The 19,938-nt window shown below is 59.3% G+C and overlaps 1 protein-coding gene across 3 annotated transcripts in view; it reads left to right on the top strand.

The window, feature by feature from the left end:
* The first annotated feature begins 1,778 nt into the window (after positions 1-1,778).
* Positions 1,779-19,938, top strand: part of PPP2R3B (protein phosphatase 2 regulatory subunit B''beta) — a 52,393-nt gene continuing 34,233 nt past the window's right edge. Inside the window, exon 1 of one of the 3 annotated variants that reach the window (XM_023633853.2) lies at positions 1,779-2,105. In XM_023633853.2, coding sequence (XP_023489621.1) covers positions 1,785-2,105 — 321 coding nt within the window. In that variant the 5' untranslated portion in view covers positions 1,779-1,784. Of the gene's footprint in view, positions 2,106-15,849; positions 16,439-19,938 lie in introns of those variants that run through there. The other 2 variants (XM_023633852.2, XM_070257818.1) reach the window with 2 other exon arrangements.

The following is a 19,938-nucleotide window of genomic DNA, read 5'->3' as shown; positions in this document are numbered from 1 at the left end:
GATTTATCGATGCTGTTAAAAGCAGAAACTGAAATAAGGGAGCCAGGGGGCCAAAGGTCATTTAAGTCAGTCATTTCACCTCCAAGAGATTTATTATTTTTGCAATTATAAATGCAGTTCATTCTCATCCTCAAAGGCCAGCGCTTAAAGTAGTCGCACACCCCCAAGCCATCATTATTGGTTGATAAATAAAATTAACGTCAACGGGGCCCTCGGCGGTCTCAAGTCACCAGTTTTAACTAAAAACTGCTTCCCCGGGCTCCGCAGCGCGCATGCTCGCTCCGGCGCTCAGCGGGCACGCACTGCGCATGCCCGGCCGCTCCCGGCGGGCACGTACGGCGCATGCTCTCTTGCCGTCCCCCTTCCACGCCGCCGGGCCTCCGCTTCGCTCTCGGCGGACACGCACTGCGCATGCTCGACCCCCTGGCCAGCTGCCTCCCCCCCACCCACCCCCGGCGAGCACGCAGCGCGCATGCTCGCATCCCCGTGGCTGCAAGGTCGCCTCGCCGGCGTGGGCCGCACCCCTAAAAAGGCCTAAAAGCAGAAAATCCTCGAGTGGGGCAGCCGCCCTCCCCCGTCCCCGACCTCGCCCAGCTCCCGGACGCTGCCCGACCCCACCAAAGCCCCCCGGCAGGTCCCCGCAGCAAGGCCCCGGCAGCCCGCCGCCTCTCCAAGCAGGGAGATGTGCGTGGCGACGTGCGCCGCCGTGATGACGTCACGCGTCGCGGTGACGCGCGACGTAGGCGACCATCTTTGGGGGCGCGGCCGGCGCGCCCGTTTTGAAGCTGCCCGGAGCGCTGCCGGCCTCGCCGAGGGCCGGACCCAGAGCGCCTGCGGCCCCGAGGCGCCGCCGTCTCCGCGGACGCCCTCCGGACCGGAGTCTACCCGTGACCCTGGGGCTGACCCCGCCGGGCCGGACTCTACCCGTGACTCCGGGCCGGACCTCGGGCCAGCGACCCCCGCCGACTGGACTGTGCCTTCGCCTCGGGCTCACTCCCGCCGGGCCGCCTCTATCCCTGACCCCGGGGCTGACCCCGCCGGGCCGGACTCTACCCGTGACTCCGGGCCGGACCTCGGGCCCGCGACCCCCGCCGGGCCGGACTCTACCCCTGACCCCGGGCTGACCCCCGCCGGGCCGGACTCTACCCGTGACTCCGGACCGGACCTCGGGCCCGCGACCCCCGCCGGGCCGGACTCTACCCCTGACCCCGGGCTGACCCCCGCCGGGCCGGACTTTGCCTTCGCCCCGGGCTGACCCTGCCGGGCCGGACCTCTGGCCCGCGATCCCCGCCGTGCCGGACTCTACCTCTGACCCCGGGGCTGACCCCGCCGGGCCGGACTCTGCCTTCGCCCGGGGCTGACCGTGCCGGGCCGGACTCTACCCGTGACTCCGGGCTGGACCTCGGGCCCACGACCCCCGCCGGGCCGGACTCTACCCCTGACCCCAGGCTGACCCCCGCCGGGCCGGACTTTGCCTTCGCCCCGGGCTGACCCCGCCGGGCCGGACTCTACCCGTGACCCCGGGGCTGAACCCCGCCGGACCGGGCCTCGGGCCCGCGACCCCCGCCAATCGGACTGTGCCTTCGCCCCGGGTTGACCCCGCCGGGCCTCCTCTACCTCTAACCCCGGGCCCGCGCCCCCCGCCTTCCCCGGACCCCGCCGAGCCCCGCCCTCCTCCGCTCCGGGGTCTGCAGGCCTCGGTCCCCGGGCCGACCTTGGCCCCGGGCAGGCGGGCACGCGGTGCCAGCGGCGGGGCCCCTCGTCGGGGAGCGGGGCAGCGCGAGATGCCGCCCGGCAAGGTGCTGCAGCCGGTGCTGAAGATGAAGGTGGACGAGCTGTTCCTGCGCTGGCTCAGCGAGAGCAGCACGCAGGCGATGCTGCAGGACGGCCTGCGGCGCATCCGCGCCCCCGCGGGCCCCGAGCACGGCGCCGGGGACGCCCACCAGCCCGCGCTCCCGTGGGCCGCCCCGGGCGCCGCCTGCAGGCCGCGCGCCAGCCACGGCCCGGGGGTCCCCGCGCTCCCCGCGCTCCCGCTGGGCGCCGCCTCGAGCCCCAGGGCCGCGCCGCACGCGCGCGGGCCTCGTCGGTCCGCAGGGGCCAGAGGAGTAAGTGACCCTTCCTTATGCTCACACCTGCCCAGGTGACTCGGGTCGAGGCTGGGTGGTGGCCGAAGCTGGTGGCCGGGTGTCAGGCGTGGCCACGCGGTCGCCTTCGGTCTGTTTCCCCCAAGAAACCCTACATTCCCAAAAGTGCCAGCTGGGCGTGATCTTGCAGTTTGTTTCGAGTTCTCCGGGTTGGTTTGAGCCACTTGGCAGCGGTTTCTCCTCCTCGCCTTGAACCTAGAGGTTTTGTCCCTGCTTAGTCTGCTTTTGTCCCTAATCTGTCGACAGTCGAGCTGGACAGCCGTGTAAGAAGTCCCTTCTGACGTTTGATACTGTGTCCCCATAACAAAGTGTTGCTGACAGGCGGTCGGTTCACATTGCACACCTGGAATTCTCCTAAACCGGGAAATACTGGAACTTGTGCCGTCTTCCAGCTGGAGCCAGCATCCCAGCAGCATCACTGAGCGCGTGATGAAGCGAGGCTGCGCGTGGCAGTCAGTCCACTGGTTTCCCAACTGAAGCGGACCGGCCGCTAAGGGCACGTTTGGCTCTGAATTCTGGGTGGTTTCTGACACATTCTAAGGGATCTAGGGCATTTTCTCAAAAGTCAGTCCCCGAGGAGAATGGGAAGCTCCCTCCCAGACCCCCTGCGTGAGACCCTCAGACGTGCCCAGGAGGAGGCTGGGCTGGCCCCACAGGGACACGTGGCCCCGGGACCCATGGGCACGGAAGCCTGACGCTTCTCAAAGTCTCACCCGGATCCCTCGTTGCACTGAGGCAACCAGATCTGCGAGGAGGGCTGGGGACCAGAGAGCATGCCCCAGCAGTGGCAGTTTCCTCCCTCCCCCGATGGCATCTTACTGGGCGTGTCCATGTCTTACTGCGAGAGCTGCTCGCTGTGTCATTAAATGTGTTTCAGATGCAGGAAGGCAAATCTTGCGTTTCGTGATCCCTGCCTTTGCGAGAATCCCCTTAGGACTGAGGATATTTGCGGGTCAGCTCTGTGCAAGGAGGGCAGCTTGGGTGCACGTGGAAAGGATCTTTGCACAGCAGGCAGTGAGCCGCAAGCCAGCCTGAGCATTCAGAGCAGGGAGGGGTCCGGTTCTACTTGGAGACAGACATGTGGAGGGAGTGAGTTGTGGGGTTTGGGGAGTGCACTGAATTTGGGGGGCAGGGCAGGGGGCAAAGGGAGGACCTTCCGTGGACAGATGTTCAGATGCTGAGAAGATCACACGTGGAGTCCCGCTCAGAGCAGAGCAGTCGGATGGCGGGAGGCACACTGCTGAGCTGGGACTGTGACGTGATGGCAGGAACAGGGGACACGGAATTGGGGCTGAGGAGTCTGTGCTTGGTTCCGTGGCTGGCTGCTTGGGCATCTGCAGGGTGGGGGCACTGAGATAGACCGGGGTGCAGGGGCTTGAGCTGGTCAGCGGTGGGGGACTACATGGGTGTGAATGATGGAGTCAGCAGGAATTGCCGGCGGAGGCAGGACGGAATGAAAGGTCCCTCTGGTTCGCGGTTTCCCAGACCAGAGAGACTGAGTCAGCGCGAGGAGCCTCTCTTGAGGTTGACCCCGTGATTTCCCCTTAAACGTCCCCGAGTGGTCAGTAAGCAGTGGTCCACCTTGTCTGGCACCCGAAGTCGCCCTGAAACACGTCTTGATGTTTTCGGAGTGTGTGGCCTGCTTTGGCTGAATTTTGAGACGCGCGTAATCCGGGAGGACCTGTCGGGACGAAATGATGAGAGCTTGTTCCTATACTCTCCCTAAAGCAGTGTTTGCAAAACTCCATCCCCAGCTGCAGACTCTGCCAGGGAGGGCGGGCCCGGGGGCCCAAGGAAGAGATTGTCACAGTTAGGAAAACGTTCTCAAGGGCGCGGACACAGGACTGAGCGTGAGCCGCCTGGACAGGCCTTTCCGTCGTCACCCTGTTTAGGTCCCCAGCGAACAGTCCTAGGAGGCACGTCCCCCGTGAAAACAGGGCAGGGTGCATCCACAATACACCCGAAAATGACTCATAATTCGCGCTGGGGTTGCTGTTGGGTGTCCCCCACCCCAGGAGGTCATGGTGGAGGCGGGGCTTTCTGTGTTTGGCAGATGTCTTCTGTGAAGGGGCACTTGGAAGGTCTCCTTCCCGTCTTTATGGAGGGAAAATGGTAGTTGGGGAGCAGAGAGTGCACACTGAGGCCAGTGTGAGGCCAGTGATACCAACCAGGATGTTAGGCTTGTGAAACCCTTAGCATGCTTTTTTTTTTTTTTTTTTTTTGCTGAAGAAGATTGTCCCTGAGCTAACATCCGTGCCAGTCTTCCTCTATTTTCTGTGTGGGTTGCTGCCACAGGTGGTGACGAGTGGTGTAGGTCTGCACCTGGGATCCGAACCTGCGAACCCCAGGCCCCCAAAGCAGAGCACACAAACTCAACCACTACACTGCCGGGCCAACCCCCCTAGTGTGCTTTTTAAAGTAAGTTCTTGCAGAGGGAACCGAGAGCTTAATGTGGATGAGCTGCTTCTCCACACACTTCATCACCCAGTGATGACCTGGGAGGGAAAAGGTCAAGGTTCAGGCCGGGGTGCCTCGGTGGACCGTCCACGTTCCCTTCTCCTTGACCCCATCTCGGGACTCAGCCCTGTGTTCCTGCTGATGTGTGGCATCCGACTTTCGTATTTAAAGGAGAACCAAGAAAGGATGCTGTGGTGAAATGCAGGTTCTTAACTCCGTCTTGCACCCAGTAACTAGTTCAGAACGATGGCCGGGACAGAGCCCAGTTCCCCTACAATTGCACACGTCCCCACAACCTTCTTCCCATGAACCCAGGCTTCAAAAACATCCGATGGGAAAGCAGGTCCATATCGACTTAAATGTGCACTTTGGAATTTGGGGGCTTTTGGAAGAAATGGAAAAATCTCTTTGTAATGCAAACATTTTTATTCAATGCAACTACATTTAAATATAAATTAATTTTAGTTACTAATAATTTTAAGCTCAATTTCTAGTCATTAAGTAGGAGTAACATGTAGCTGTTGCTCTGTGGTGGGAGGGAACGTGGAGCAGCTACATCAGGGGAGAACGGTAATAAAAATTCTTAACCTTCTGTTAGCCTGTAGAGTTTCAGAGTGTCTTCGGTTCGTATGTTTGAGAGAAGAGCCATTACCCTTTGAGGACCCTGTTAAGAGCTGTGCTAATGTGTGTGGGTGACAGGAAGCTTTCCTCTGTTACAAGCATCACTAAATAAGGTGTGGCTGTAAAATCTGACATTCTTGAAGCATTCAGGGTGCTATTGACAGATACAGTTTCTGCCACGTTCTTCCATACACTTCCACGTGTTTCGCTCCAAGACATGGGAAATTAATTTCAGAGTAATGTTCGTACATAAGATGCTATGAGAAAGGTCCTCAATCGTTTTTTTGTTTTTTAAGAACTTATAGGAAGTGGGTGAGAGTCATTGAGTCCCCCCTCCTTGGGAGCAGTGGGAAGGGCCAGGGTCCTGGACCAGCTCTCAGGCTCTACCGGGGAGCAGACCCAGCAGGGGTCCCCTCCTTCAGCCCTGCAGACCCCCCGGGACCCTGGGAATCAGGAGTGAGGAGAAGCCGGGTGCTCTCTGCGTATCTCGTCCCCCCACGCGCCTTCCTTTGTTTCCAGCTCAAAAGAGCCTGTGCACCTTCAGGAAGTCCTCGGTTAGTGGTCCTGACCCGGCTCTGGGTGGGTTCCGGCCCCTCCCCGTGTTGGGGGTGCTGACCTGGCTCCGGGTGGGTTCCGGCCCCTCCCTGGGTCAGGGGTCCTGGTTCCTCTGTGTCGTGTGGGTGAGTCCTGGCTTACGAAGGTTGAGGGCATGGCTAGAGAGCACCTGTGGGCTCCCTAACCCTGGCGTATCCTCAGCCTGGCCTTTCCCTGCAGCCCAGAGACGGGCTCCCCGGTCCAGCTAGTCCCCTGTGTGGGGTGAGGGGGCATCTGAACAGAGCAGAGGAGGGAGGTGGGGTCGGGCTCCCCCGTCGCAGAGGACAATCCCCAGCAGAGGCCCAGGTGATGTGGGCGCTGGGGCAGTCGGAGGTCCGAGTCAGCAGGGACTCAGATACCACCTCTTTCAGCAAATATGTCTTCCAAGGATTTTAGAGACCAATTCCTTTAGATAAAACCAGACACTCCCCTCACTCTGCCCTCGTTTCCTGATATGACTGCCTAAGATTTAAGTTTGTTTTACTGGTTTTTACATCAATTTTATCAGTAATCGAGGCAATATTGTGGGAAGGGCTCAGGTTGGGGCCAGACTAACAGAGGCTTTCAGAATCTTTCAAGAGCATTTATTATATATTTCTTTTTTTTAGAGTTATTTTGTTGGGGTTACAACATTGTGTAACTTCAGGTGTACATGATTATATTTCAGTTTCTGTGTAGACGGCATCACGCTCACCACCAATAGTCGAGCTTTCATCCATCACCATACATATGTGTCCCTTTGCCCACCGCCCACCTCTTCCCCCCCAACGCCTTCCCCTTGCTAACCACTCTTCTCTTCTCTTTGTCCATGCGTTAGTTAATCTTCCACATATGAGTGAAGTCGTATGGTGTTTGTTTTCCTCTGTCTGTCTTATTTCGCTTAACATAACACCCCCAAGGTCCATCCGTGTTGTTGAGAAGGGGACGATTTTGTCTTTTTTACGGCTGAGTAGTAGTCCATTGTACATCTACACCACATCTTCTTTATCCGGTCATGGGTCAGTGGGCACTTGGGTTGCTTTCACATCCTGACTATTGTGAATAATGCTGCGATGAACATAGGGGCGCATGGCTCTGTTTGAATTGCTGATTTCAAGTTCTTTGGATAGATACCCAGTAGTGGGATGGCTGGATCATACCGTATTTCTATTTTTAATTTTTTGAGAAATCTCCATGCTGTTTTCCATAGTGGCTGCTCCAGTTTGCATTCCCACCAGCAGTGGATGAGGGTTCCCTTTTCTCCACATGCTCTCCAACATTGGTTATTTCTCGTCCTGTTAATTATAGCCATTCTGACAGGTGTAAGGTGATATCTCATTGTAGTTTTGATTTGCATTTCCCTGATGATTAGTGATGATGAGCATCTTTTCATGTGCCTGTTGGCACCTGTATATCTTTGGAGAAATCTCTGTTCAGATCCTCTGCCTGTCTTTTGATTGGGTTGTTTTTTTTTTTGTAGTTCAGTTTTGGGACTTCTTTATTTATTTTAGAGGTTAACCCCTTGTCAGATATATGATTTGCAAATATTTTCTCCCAGTCGGTGGGTTGTCTTTTCGTTTTGTTCGTGGTTTCCTTTGCCTTGCAGAAGCTCTTTAGTCTGACGTAGTCCCATTTGGTTATTGTTTCTTTTGTTTGTCTTGCCTGAAGAGACATGATATTCAAAGGCATGCTGCTAAGACCGATGTCAAAGAGCGTGCTGCCTGTGTTTTCTTCTAGGAGTTTTGTGGTTTCAGGTCTTACCTTCAAGTCTTTGATCCATTTTGAGTTAATTTATGGCGAAAGATAATGGCCTACTTGCATTCTTTTGCATGTGGCGGTCCAGATTTCCCAGCACCGTTTATTGAGGAGACTCTCCTTTCTCCATGTTCTCAGCTCCTGTGTCAGAGATTAGCTGTCCCTAGGTGTGCAGTTTTATTTCTGGGCTGTCAGTTCTATTCCATTGATCCCTTTGTGTGTTTTGTGACAGTACCATGCTGTTTTGATCACGATAGCTTGGTAGTAGATTTTGAAGTCAGGGATCGTCATGCCTCTAGCTCTCTTCTTTTTTGTCAGGATTGTTTTGACTATTTGGGGTCTTTTGTTCCGTGTGAATTTTAAGGTTCTTTATTCTGTTTCTGTGAAGAATGTCATTGGGATTCTGATAGGGATTGCACTGAATCTGTAGATTGCTTTGGGTACTATGGACATTTTAACCATGTTTGTTCTTCCAATCCATGAGCACAGAATCTCTTTCCATCTCTTTCTGTCACTATCGGTTTCTTTCAACAATGTGTTACGCTATTCAGTGTACAGTCTTTCACCTCCTTGGTTAAATTTATTCGTAGGTATTTTATGCTTTTTGTTGCGATTGTCAATGGGGTTGTATTCTTGAGTTCTCTCTCTGCTAGTTCGTTGTTAGTGTATAGAAGCAGCGCATTCTTGGAAAAGGTCCCGGCAGAGAGAGCTGTAGGGTCTCGTGCTGTGTTGTGAGCATGTGAGGTGCTTGGGGCACGTGATGAGGTCCTCGTGGCCACCCCAGGACCTGGCAGCGGCTCTCCACCTGGGAGAGCGTCAGAATCCCCCAGAGGGCCCTGAGGACAGGTGGACGGATGGATGGAGGGCCATGAGGATGGATGGACAGATGTGAGGCCTGTTAGGACAGCCTGATGGGCGGGCCCTGAGGATGGGTGGATGGATGGATGTGAAAACAGCTGGCTGAGCCCCTTCCAGAGTTTCAGTTTTGGGGTCTGGGGTGGTGTGTGGGATTTGCATCCCTAACGTGTTCCTGGGGTCTGGTTGGTTCCTCCTGAGGGCAAATCTGTTCCAGGCCTCCCTTCCAGCTTTCTGTGATTTGGTGATTTTATAGGAACACAAGGTCAGTGCTCTAAGGGCTGTGAGGTGGTCTGTGTGCCCCTGTGTGAGGGCCCTGAGCCCAGCCATGAGCATGGACCTTCTCCTGGAAGCGGGGGGAGAACTGGGGACGAGGAGCCGCCCTCATGGACTCCAAGCTCCCGTGGTACAAGCCTGGTCGCCGCCCTGTCCTCGCTCTTCGCCTCCCTGGTCTGCTTCCAGCGCTGCGCCTCAGGCTGTGGGAGGAGAGGCCTGAGCCTTTCCTATGACCCACGTGCTAGTGGTCCGTGCGGCCTCAACGCTCCTGGGAGGAGGAGTGAACCCCTGGGTTAGGCCAGCTGGGAGGGACAGTGAGGACGTAGGTGCGCGCGATGTGGGGCAGTGGGCAGGAGAGGGAGGGGCGGCCCTGCAAGCTTGGTGGGAGGAAGGTGTGAGGGCGGTGCGGGTGCTTGAGACCTGGGCAGGGGCCACTGGAGCAGCCGCCAGGGAGCACAGGACCGGCCTGGGCCAGCCCGGCTGAGCGGGGTGCAGGGCCTCATCGGGAGGTGGGGTGTAGGGGCCCCGTCAGGAGGTGATGTTTGAAGGTCCCAGGTCCACTGTGGGGCCATCGTCGCGTCTTGGTGTGTGTGCACCATGCGTGTTTAAGGCAGTCCTTCCTAACTCTACAGGACATACATGCAGCGTTGAAATTGCTGGACGCTGTCAATTTACTGTTGCAGATAGTCGACTTTGCTTTCCAGAGGCTGTATTTGCATCGGCGTCTCTGCCGTCCCTTAGCCTTCTGTGGGGAGACGCTGGCTGTCGGGGCCCCTCATCGGGCCTGCCGCCACAGGGCTCTGAGGCTTCCCCGAGGCGGACGCCTGGGCCGAGGCACTTGCCTCTCCAGCAGCCACAGACGATGGCTGCACGTCAGCCGCCTGTCCTGCTGTGGAGCACCTGCCTGGTCAGGGAGCTCATCCGGTGCAGGGTGGGCCCCTGTGTCCACGATGTGCAGAGACCCTCAGCGCAGCCCCCGGTGTCGGCTGTTCCACGTCCTTCAGCGACGTCTTCTGCACTGAGGAGCGGGTCCGTGCCAGCTGCATTCCCATCTAAGTGGCAGACTGTGAGGCTCCCCGACTTTCAGGGCTCGGTCTGTCTTTCCTTCTTGCCTGGGCGGGTCCATGGGTGGCGCTGCCGCACTTGTCTCCCCGTCGATGAACCTGGGCTCATTTCCCGTTTCGAGCTGTCTGTTAATCCTGCCGGGGGCCCTCGTGAGTGAGTCTGCATGAGGACCTGCGTTTCCCTTTCTCTCGGGTGGACTCCCGAGGTGGAGGGTCTCTGCATTCCACGCGCTTTTTGGGATCCTCCTGTCCAGCTTTACGTAAAGCCTGCTGAGGTTTCAATAGCCATTGTCTCGACCCGACCCGTTCATCCTCGGAAGCAGCCCTGCTCCTCCAGGCCTCCAGCAGGAGCGACTCTCGTTTTGGAGTCTGTTGTTTTTCTCAGCAGTGTTTTCTCTTCGCTGGGCAGCCTTCCCGGAGTGTGCTGTTCTGTTCGATGCTACTGTGAATGGAATTGTCGTCTTAGTTCTAGAAGCACTACTGATTTATCTTTTTAGTCTTGTATCCTGTGAACTTGTTGACCTCACATGTTAGTTCTAGTAGTCAATCAGAGATGCTGAGGATTTTCCATATATGGGAATAAAAACTCTCTTACTGCTTCCCTCCCGGTCTGTATGCCTGGAACTTCTTTTTGCTTTTTCTTTTCTTTTCTTTTTTTTGCTGAGGAAGATTGGCTCTGGGCGAACGTCTGTGCCCATCCTCCTCTATTTTGTATCTGGAACACCTCCACAGCATGGCTTGATGAAAAATGCATAGGTCCATACCCAGGATCCAAACCAGTGAAGCCCAGGCTGCTGAAGTGGAACATGCGAACTTAACCACTACGCCACCAGGCCAGCCCCTGTAACTTCTTTTTCTTGCCTGAGCGCTGTGGCTGGGATCGTGGACGTGCCGAGAGCAGACAGCCTCCCTGTGTCCCGTCTTGGGTAGAGACCATCTAGTCTTCGTCAAGGATGATATTGGTTATGAGTTTTTCTGTAGACGCTCTTCACCAGCTCGAGGAGGTTACCTGATGGTCCTAGGTTGTTGAGAACACTTAACATGAAAAGTCACGTTCCTTCTAATCTTGTGGCCAGTGATGTGGCGTTTTGTGGGTTGGTTTTGGGTGTTAAACCCGCCTCGCTTCCTCGGATAAACCCACTTGATCACAGTTAATAGTCTCTTTCGTGTGCTGCTGGGTTCTGACTGCTGACGTCTTTGTGAGACCTGTGTGCGGTCAGGGGGAGATCCGCCTGGTTTCTCGTGTCCATGTCTTTGGCTTTGGGGTCGTGGTAGCGCTGGCCTCGTAAAATGAGTTGGGAATCATGTCCCCCGCTCTGTTTTCTGCAGGAGTGTGTGCAAGATTGCTATCGTTTACTCCTTAAGGTGCCTTATGAAGTTTAGCCCGGGCGGTAATTCTGGTCTCCATCCCTCTGTTTTATCTGCAAGTGGAGGTCTCACCTTCATTTTTGGAAGGTATTGTCCTGGGTGTCGCATCCTAGACCACAGAGCAAGTCTGAACAAATGTCACAGACTTCCTGTCCTGGTGGCCGGCCCTGTGGCCTAGTGGTTAAATTTCCTCATGCTCTACTTTGGTGGCCCGGATTCATGGGCACGGATGGGCTCAGGGCCAGTCTCCCTCAAGGGAAAAAAGAGAAAGATTGGCAACGGATGTTAGCTCAGGGCTAATCTTCCTCACAAAAACAAACAAAAAAACCTTCCTGTCTGCAGACGGCATTTTTGCATCACAGTGCAATTCAGAAATCGTTTTTGGAAGGTAAACTTGGAAACTCAGGACCAGACTTCATAAAGTGCGTCAGTCCAGCAGGAAGCCGTCGCGGGCGCTGTAATGAGTGCTCAGAGCCACACAGGAATGAGGACGTCCCCTCGCTCCTCGCATACCCCAGCCGGCCTTGCAGACCCTGTGGCCTGGCCGCCTTGTCCTTTTCAGGAGCCAGGGAGCCGGGAGATGCAACCAGAGCCGGGGCTGCGGGCCGGCCTGGGGTGCCTCTTCCTCCCCCCTGGCGGTTGACTGAACACAGTGCACTCTATACGGGCCTCTGAGCCGGTTTTTGGGAATAGCTGTTTTATTTTATTTACAGTCAATTACAGGAAATAAATCACCTCTTAGTTTTCTGGCCAACGGTTGGCTCCGGGCTTCGAGAATTACAGGACGAGCCTGGAGTCGGGAGGAGGTGTCTTGTCCGTGTTGCCACCCAGGAACTTACCCCTGGGAAGGAGGCCAGGCCTCAGAGGTGCCCAGCCTGGGCCCCGGGCCCTGAGCCGTGGGCGCTGTGCACGTGCAGGTTTTTCACAAGCGTGTTCCCAGAGAGCCGCTGCCCCCCACCCCTACGGCAGCAGGCTCCCTCTGCTTCTCATGACCGTGTCTTCTGACCGGCCCGTGGCTCGGGCGTCGGGAGCACAGGGGCCTGGGCTGTTCCCACACGGTCAGAAAATCAGGGATGTGTTGTCAGTCCAGGTGCTGAGGGACCACGTTCCTGAGCGAGCGCTCCCACGGGGTGTGGCTGTCAGAGTCGTCACACGGTGGGGCTGAAGTTCTCCAGCTGGAAAGTGGCCTCACTTCGGCGGCCAGTCCAGTCCCGCGGTTTCCTCCCTCCCCGTCCCAAGACGCTCCATGCCTACTAGTTCCTCTCTCTGTCTCCCTCTCTCGCTCGTAAATGACCTTTGAGAGTTTGAAGAACTATTAATCTTTCCCCGAAGTTTATTGAGGAATGGACAAATTAGGAAAAATTTTCTTTGTCTATTTGTATTAAGATTTCTGGTTTGTAACTTTTTTTTTTGCTGAGGAAGATTGGCCCTGAGCAAACATCTGTTTCCAATCTTCCTCTTTTTTTTGGTGAGGAAGATTATCCCTGAGCTAACATCTGTGCCCAACTTCCTTTTTCTTTTGCTTGAGGAAGATTGGCCCTGAGCTAACATCCGTGTCCACTTTCCTCTGTTTCGTATGTGCGACGCCTCTACCTACAAACACTGTCGGCATGGCTGCTGAGTGGTCTAGGTCCACACCCAGGATCTGAACCTGCAAACCCCAGGCCGCTGAAGGGGAGCATGCAAAACCCTAACCACTGTGCCACGGGGCCGGCCCCTAGCCATGTTTTAGTTGAAGAAGTTAGGTCAGTTTTTATCCAGCCGTCACTACTGGACTTGGCTCGTATGTCCTGGCACCAGCTGCAGAGTTTCCAACAGAAACTGGGGAAGCGGGATTGCAGTGGTTGTTTCACCTGACCTGGCGACTCCACAGTGGGGACCTGACCGGTTTGCTGGGTTTCTGCTGGTTCCCTGTCCACCTCCTCTGCTGTGGGCGCTCACTGTTGGGTGCTGCACCGGGCAGCTTGAGCTGTGCCACGTAACCAGCCACCCGGATTCAGAGCTGAGCCCGTCCTCTGAGCTCGTGAACCTGTGCTGGGCGGTTCTGTGACTGCTTGTCTGCCGCCCCTGGGCTCTCACCCTGGCCCGCTGGCCCCGTGCGTCACGGCAGGGGCGCTCCCGGAGCCATGAGGGGGCACTGATGCACCAGCACCCTCCAGTCAGTGCTAGCATGGGGACGCGCGGCCGCCCCCTCAGCCCAGCCCGGCTCTCGGGTGGCACGTCCACACTGCCGCCTCGTGGGACCAGCTGTAAGGCCACCTTGCGGGGGCTGTGGGCCTGCAGGGGAGGACCCGCCACTTTCTCAGGCTGCACTGAGGGCATCTCTTCCCAAAGGTTCACAGGGAAGGAGGGAAACAGAGTGAATGAGCAGGTGCAGCCTGTCATACGTGGAAGCCCGGCGCCCAATGAGTGCCAGGACTGTGCTGGCCGGGGAGGCGTGGGGAGCCGCTGCTGCCCCGGGGACAGCCCCATCGAGGTTTGCGCCCTCAGCATAGAAGTCTGCTCCACCCTGGGAGCCCGCGTGGTGCTGGGCGGCCGTCCTGCGTGTGGCTCTGGGTCTGAACAGCTTGCAGGACTCCTGCCCCTGGGCCCACGCCCACCGTGGGTCACACGGCCCCTGATCTTACTGTTGCCTCTCGCTGTCGCACGTGGCCCGGTCTGTCTGTTTGGAGCACTTGGAGGCTGACCCAGGTCCTGGCGGACATTGGGGTAGTGGGGCAGGAGGATGCAACGGGGCCGAGGGACGGGGAAGGCAGAGGAGGAACGGGAGAGGGGCCTGCAGGACTCTGAGACATGAGTGAGGCTGTGAGGACGATGGACGGGAGACAAAGGCTCCATCCTGTGTGACCCCACAGGGGACCCGCTGGAAGGGATGAGCTAGGGGACAGTGACGGGACCAGTGTCCCAGGGGGATGGATGGGGACAGATGGACAGACGGAGCACGGGGGCTTCAGGGCAGTGAAACTCCTCTGCACGACCCATAACGGTGGACACACATCATTACGTATCTGTCCAAACCCACAGACCGTCTGACACCAAGCCTGGTGACTACCAGGGTCGTTTCCTGGGCATCTTTGTCCTCAGGGGCCGGGACGGACAGGCCACATCCACCTGTCGGGTGGCCAGGAGAGCTGCGGGCTGGGGAGGCATCGCTGGGGTCCTGGGACATCTCGGGGGATGCAGCTCGACCCGGGTGGGCGGCCGTGTGGGGCCTGGTCCAGGACGGGGTGTGTTCTGAAGCCCAGGGCCTCCCGCCGCGTGGGGCTGCTCGGGGCTGCCAGGGCTTATTCTCGGGACTCCTGTGTTTGTGGGTTTGCTTTTTTCTGCAGCACAAACTCCCCACTGTGCGTGGGGCTGAGCTCTCCATGCGCACAGGGCTGGCCCGCTGTCCACGTGTGTGGCTGCCGTGCCGGGCTTGCAGTGGACACTCATAAACTTCGGTGGGAGGAGGGAGGGAGGATGCCCGACGGAGGAGGGAGAAGCAGTGACAGATGAAACCCCCTTCTTGCTCCCGGGGTCGGGGTTAGAAGGTGGAAGCGGAGCGGGGAGCCAGTGATCACACTGATCTGCAGGGGAGACCGTGCCCTGTGGGCCAGGACGCAGCCCAGGTGGCCGGGGGCCAAGGGCCGAGGGTCAGGGTGAGCGGGCCCCAGGGGGCGTCTGGAGTGCGTGAGGCGCTGCCCCCTCCGTGCAGTGGGGCCACCCGGGCCGGCTTCCCTCTGGGCGGGAAGGGGGAAGGCCTGGGAGGGGTGTCTGGAGGCCGGCCAGTGCCAGAGGCTTGTGTCACAGAAGACGGGGGTGTGTGGCCCGCACACGCCAGTCCTGTGTCCTGCCACCCGCAGCAGAGCCGCACGCTCTCTGGGCCCCTCTGCTCCAAAGGCCTGGCCGGGGCGGGAGGGGGACCCTCAGGGACGCCGTGTTCCCACCCGCCTCACATCCTCCGGCATTTTGGTTCCTATGGGTGTGGGTTGGTGCGGGCCGGGCCCCGCGGTCCTGCCCTGCTGCTGCAGGTGCGTCCACGGTGGGTTCCTCCTGAGAGATTCTCCCAGAAGCCGTCTGGGCTTCAGGAGGCAGCGCCTCCCCCAGGCTCCGTGCCCGCAGCACCCGGCGTGGGCCCAGGCAGTCGACTCAGCCCCCACTGCAGCCTCGGCCCTTCCTGCGGGAGCAGGCAGAGGTGCCGGGGTCCGTGTGTCCGCCGGCCGCATCCTCAGTGCACCTGCTGTCTGCTGCCCTGTTGGCGTTTATGTGACCGGCTCCTACCTTACGGTGTGTGTTAGCGCTACATTCTGCGTTGTGGTTACATTCTGCCCTGTCGGTACTTCGTGCACTGTCGTTATTTTGGACGTTCTGGTTACTTGGTACTTTGTCGTGATGTTCCACGCTGTCGTTGGGTTCCATATTGTTACCTTGTACGTTGTGGTACTTTCTGCCCTGTCCTGACATTCTACCTTGTCGTGTGGAACCGGCACCAAGACTGCAGAAGCCAGAATACTCACCCCCCCACCTGAGTTTTGAAAAGAAAACTTTCCAGTGTCCTTTGCAGCTTCAGTATGTTTTCTCAGCCCCTAACGAGCAGGGGAAGCTGGGGCGGGCAGACCCCTTTATTCCCAGCGCATTTTCAGGGAGGGAACAGCTGCTTGGCTGTATCTGGGCCCCTTTAGTCGCGGGCGGGCGGGCAGGCTTTGCTTCTGGGGAGAGCGCCACCTCCCCGCTGTGCGAGCGCTGGCAGGCGGCCCAAGATCGGCCCCAGATCGGCTGTCCTTGCTGACCTGTTTGTGCCCTGTGCGTCCGCACTGAGCCGCAGCTGGGGTCCCTGCAGACGCCGCCCCCTGCACGGCCTCCCGCGCCCTCAGCAGCCGCGCAGAGAGAGCTGCTCGGTCAGGGCGCGCCGCCTGTCCGGCTGTCCGCTCCCGCCTGCACAGCCGCCGCCCGCCCGCCCGCCCGCGGGAGGGGTGGCCCGCCACCCCTCCTGCAGCCATGTGCCCTCCTCAGCCTGTGGAATGCGCGCCGCCTGGGCCGGCCCCCACAGCGCCTGGCCGGCGACGCATGGAGCGCGCTGAGCCCGGCCGCCCCGACCGTCCTGCCGGGCGCAGCTGCCGCCCCGAGCCCGCAGGCCCCGGCCAGGCCCAGCCCCGAGAGCAAGAGCGAGAGCGAGGTGCCTGGCCCGGGCCCCGGCGGCCCACGCGAGCCGACATGCGGCTCCGCGAACTGTCGCTGCGCCAGGACCCCGACCTGAGGCAGGAGCTGGCCTCGCTGGCCCGCGGCTGCGACTTCGTGCTGCCCTCCCGCTTCAAGAAGAGGCTCAAGGCCTTCCAGCAGGTCCAGGTCTGCCGCATGTCACCCCCAGGCCCACCCGGGTCCCTCCTGAGTCCCTCCCTGGTGTGGGGGGGGACAGGGGCTGCTCGCACCCACCCGTGCAGGGTGCGCAGGTTCCACGTGAAGTCGCTGGGAGAGCTCCTAAGAGCGCGCCCGTTGCTGGAGTTTTGGCGGCAGGTGCCGCGGTGCGGCCAGTACGCAAGCCCCCGGCGCGGGGAGAGGTTCCAGCTCGGGTGGGGGCCTGACCGTGTGGTCCCGGGGGGAAGCCTGGCCCATGGTCACGGCCGTCTCCGTGATGACACGGCCCTGTGGGACGCCTGGTCTTCTCGGCCACATGGTGTTTACTGGGCTGTGGGGATCTGCACACATGGGCCGGGCAAGTGGATGGCTCGGTGCTGATAGTGAGTAGTTGGCGTGTAGACACCCTCTCCATGGTTGTGTGTGCTCAGAGGAGTAAGACCTGCTGTGTCTACACCTTGGACGTGTTACGAGTTAGTTTGAGGGACCCAGTCGTTTGGAAGCATCAGACAGCCCGTGATCCCCAGAGTCTGTCTGTGACTCGAGGGGTCTCCGTGGGAGATCTTGTCCTCTCCTCAGCTCCGGGCCGGTGCTGGGGGCAGGGCCACAGGGCGTGGGGCCGGGGCTCCTGCCCCTGAACGCCTCGCCTCTTGCAGTTAGACACCCGCACGTTTTATCCAGGCCAGGACTTAATGTCCTGTTGTGGCCAAAAACAATGACATCCAATCAGACCGGGCCATCTGGGGGAAAAAAAGACCTGCTTTCTGCTGATATTTTAATGGGAGTTTTTCTGGGATCATATCTCAGCTTTTACACAGCTTGGGAATTTTTCCTGTCTTGTGTCTTCCAACTTCGGAAGTTTTGTCTGCAGCTGGGGAAGGTGTGAGTCTGTCCCGAGATTTTAAGGAAAGTGCCTGCATTTGGAGACCCAGGAGTGGCATCTGCCCCACACTGGTCCTGCTTTGACAATAGGAAGACAGGTGTGGGGCAGTTAGGGTTTCTCCTGACGGTCCGCTGGGCTGTGTGGGAGACCCGGAAATCCCTCCAGCCTCGCCCAGGATGGTCGTGCCTGGGGGCCCAGCTCCCCGCAGAGCCCATGCAGGAAAGTCTGCATTGCTTTAGGGCTGCTGCTTATCAAATGAAAATCACTCTTTGGGAATCAAACTTTATGAATTCATTTCACGGGAAGTTGTTTCCCTTCACAGAAAACATGTCTCAACCTTGTTTCTCAGCCGTGACGATGTGCATTGCGTAACGTGAGTGCTCCCTGGGCCGCAGGCGGTGGACCACCGGGTCTTTCTCATGGGGGTTGTGGGGGGAGCAGAAGGAGAGTTCTCCTGGCTCCTTTCACCCCAGGATGTTGGCGGGACGATTCGGGACACAGCCTTGGGGGGTCAGCAAACGTCTTTGGGAGAGGCTGGGGGTGGAGGGAGGGGGGTGGTGCTTCAGCCTGACGGCCACGCCACCCGCTCAGTGGCCCCCTGGCCCGGAGCAGAGGACCCTGGGGTGCGGCTGTGCCGTCCACAGTGGAGCCATCCCTGCTCCCGCCTCCCATGTCCACCCACCTGCCCTGCCCAGGGATTCTCGGGCCTTCTGGGCGCCGAGCAGCGCTGACTCCCGGTGGTCACCACAGGCTCCCTCAGGCCCAGGATGTGCTCGGCTCGCCCCGCTGGAAGGGGTCCTGAGCGTCCCGTACCCCGGGGGTCCCATCGCCCGCTCTCCACACACAGGCTCAGGCGCAGTTGACGGGCGCCTCTGCCCCCCACGCTCCTCCACTCTGTCACCTTGCTGTGGGCCCGGACACGCCGTCCAGCCTCCCTGCAGGGTCCTTCAGGTGGGCACACAGACCCCGCTGAGCGTCATTCCAGACCCCAGTGTGGCCACCCCCTGGGGACAGTCCTGGACTCTGAGCTGACCTCCCCTCCCTGGGGTGACAGCCTGGCCTTCCAGCTCTGCCCGTCCCAGATGGCAAGTGGGTCACACTCTGGGGTCACAGGCCAAGCAGGTCCCAGGCCGAGCGGGTCACAGTGTGGGTGGGGTCACAGTACCCTGCAGGAGGGGTCATGAATACCCGCTTTGATCCACATTCCCAGGACCCCGGCAGCCGGAAGCGGCCCCTCTGTCCACTCAGCTGTGGATGCAGGCTCCCCTCACAGGCCACTCCAGAGCCACACGCACGCCCCCATGGGAGCCCGTCCTGTGGGGCAGGTGCAGAGCCGAGCTGACAGTCAGTGTCCAGGCCGGGGACCCCACTCAGCCGGGCTCCCCTGTCTGCGTCAGTGTTGGGGACCCAGCTCTGCTCCCTCCTGTGAGCGCGGCCAGCCCAGCAGCCTCCACAGTGAGCCCGGCCCCTCCTGTGCTGGAGGGAGAGCCTTTGCACAAACCCGTGTGCAGGGCCTGGCTCCCCTGTTGCTGTCTTTGGCTCCCCTGTGTTAAACTTTGACCCCTGGCTCCCATCTGTCGGCGTGCAGTGTTGTTCGCGCGTTTAGTTAGCGCACCTCCTGCCAGCTGGCGTGGACGGTCCACGGGAGCCGAGGAGAAAGCTCACGGCCCACGCGGGCCTCCTGTTGGGCGGCAGCATCTTTGGGGCCTGGGCTCACCTGGAATCCACAGGCCGCCCCCCTGAGCTCCCTGGCCCCGTCCAGGGCCCCGTGCCGGCCTCGCTGCTGCATCCGGTCTCAGACAGGGCCGCCCAGGACGCTGCTGGGCTTGGCTGCCCCGGCCCAGCGTCCCTGCCTGGCCTGCTCTCATTCTGCCACCTGTGCCCTGTCCTGGCCCGTTGGAGTCGGAGGGACCCATCCGATGTCCCAGCACGTGCCCTCTGACCCCTCTGGGACCTGACCATCCGAGGCTGGTGTTGGGAGGTGTGACCCCAGAGACACAGCTGGACGGATTTCTGCTGGGCTCCCCCATACCTTTCTGCAGGAAAAGAGATGCCTTTGCTTTATCCCAGGGCTTGGATTTTGGTCGTGGGGGCACCGCTCAGCCCCACTGTGTGTTCTGGGAGGCCCGCGGGTGAGTCTGAGGTCCCAGGAGTGGGGTCGAGTCAGGGAGCAGGCTGCCGGGGCCCTCTACAGAAATAGCTGTCCGTGAGGCGGTGCCCCTTGATCGGGGCTGCAGGGGGCCCGCATGGGGCGGGTGGGAGCCCAGGCGAGAGGCTTGGGGACCCGAGTGCCCCCTGGTCGGCTGGTTGTCATTTTTTAAGAGGCCTGAGCCGTACTTTAGGACTCTCCTTTCACACACACATGTGTGTGTTTTTGCCACTTTTGTTCATCCCAGTCATCTGGCCGCGTCCCCTGGAGGTCGGGGCACACGCCCCACGGTCCCTGCAGGACCTGCTGAGACCTGTTTTGCAGCCGAGGAGGCGGCCAGCCCCCAACGGGCACCCTCTGTGTTGGAAAAGAATGTGAGAGCTGCAGCTGTGCTGGGGCCGCATCTATTTCTGTCCCGGAGATTAAACTTGTAAATCTCCCGTGTCCGCAGCAGGCTGT

The sequence above is a fragment of the Equus caballus genome, chromosome X (assembly GCF_041296265.1).
Source record: "Equus caballus isolate H_3958 breed thoroughbred chromosome X, TB-T2T, whole genome shotgun sequence".
Lineage (NCBI taxonomy): Eukaryota > Metazoa > Chordata > Mammalia > Perissodactyla > Equidae > Equus > Equus caballus.
The sequence above is the reverse complement of the archived record's forward strand: the minus strand, read 5'-3'. Positions and strand labels throughout refer to the sequence as shown.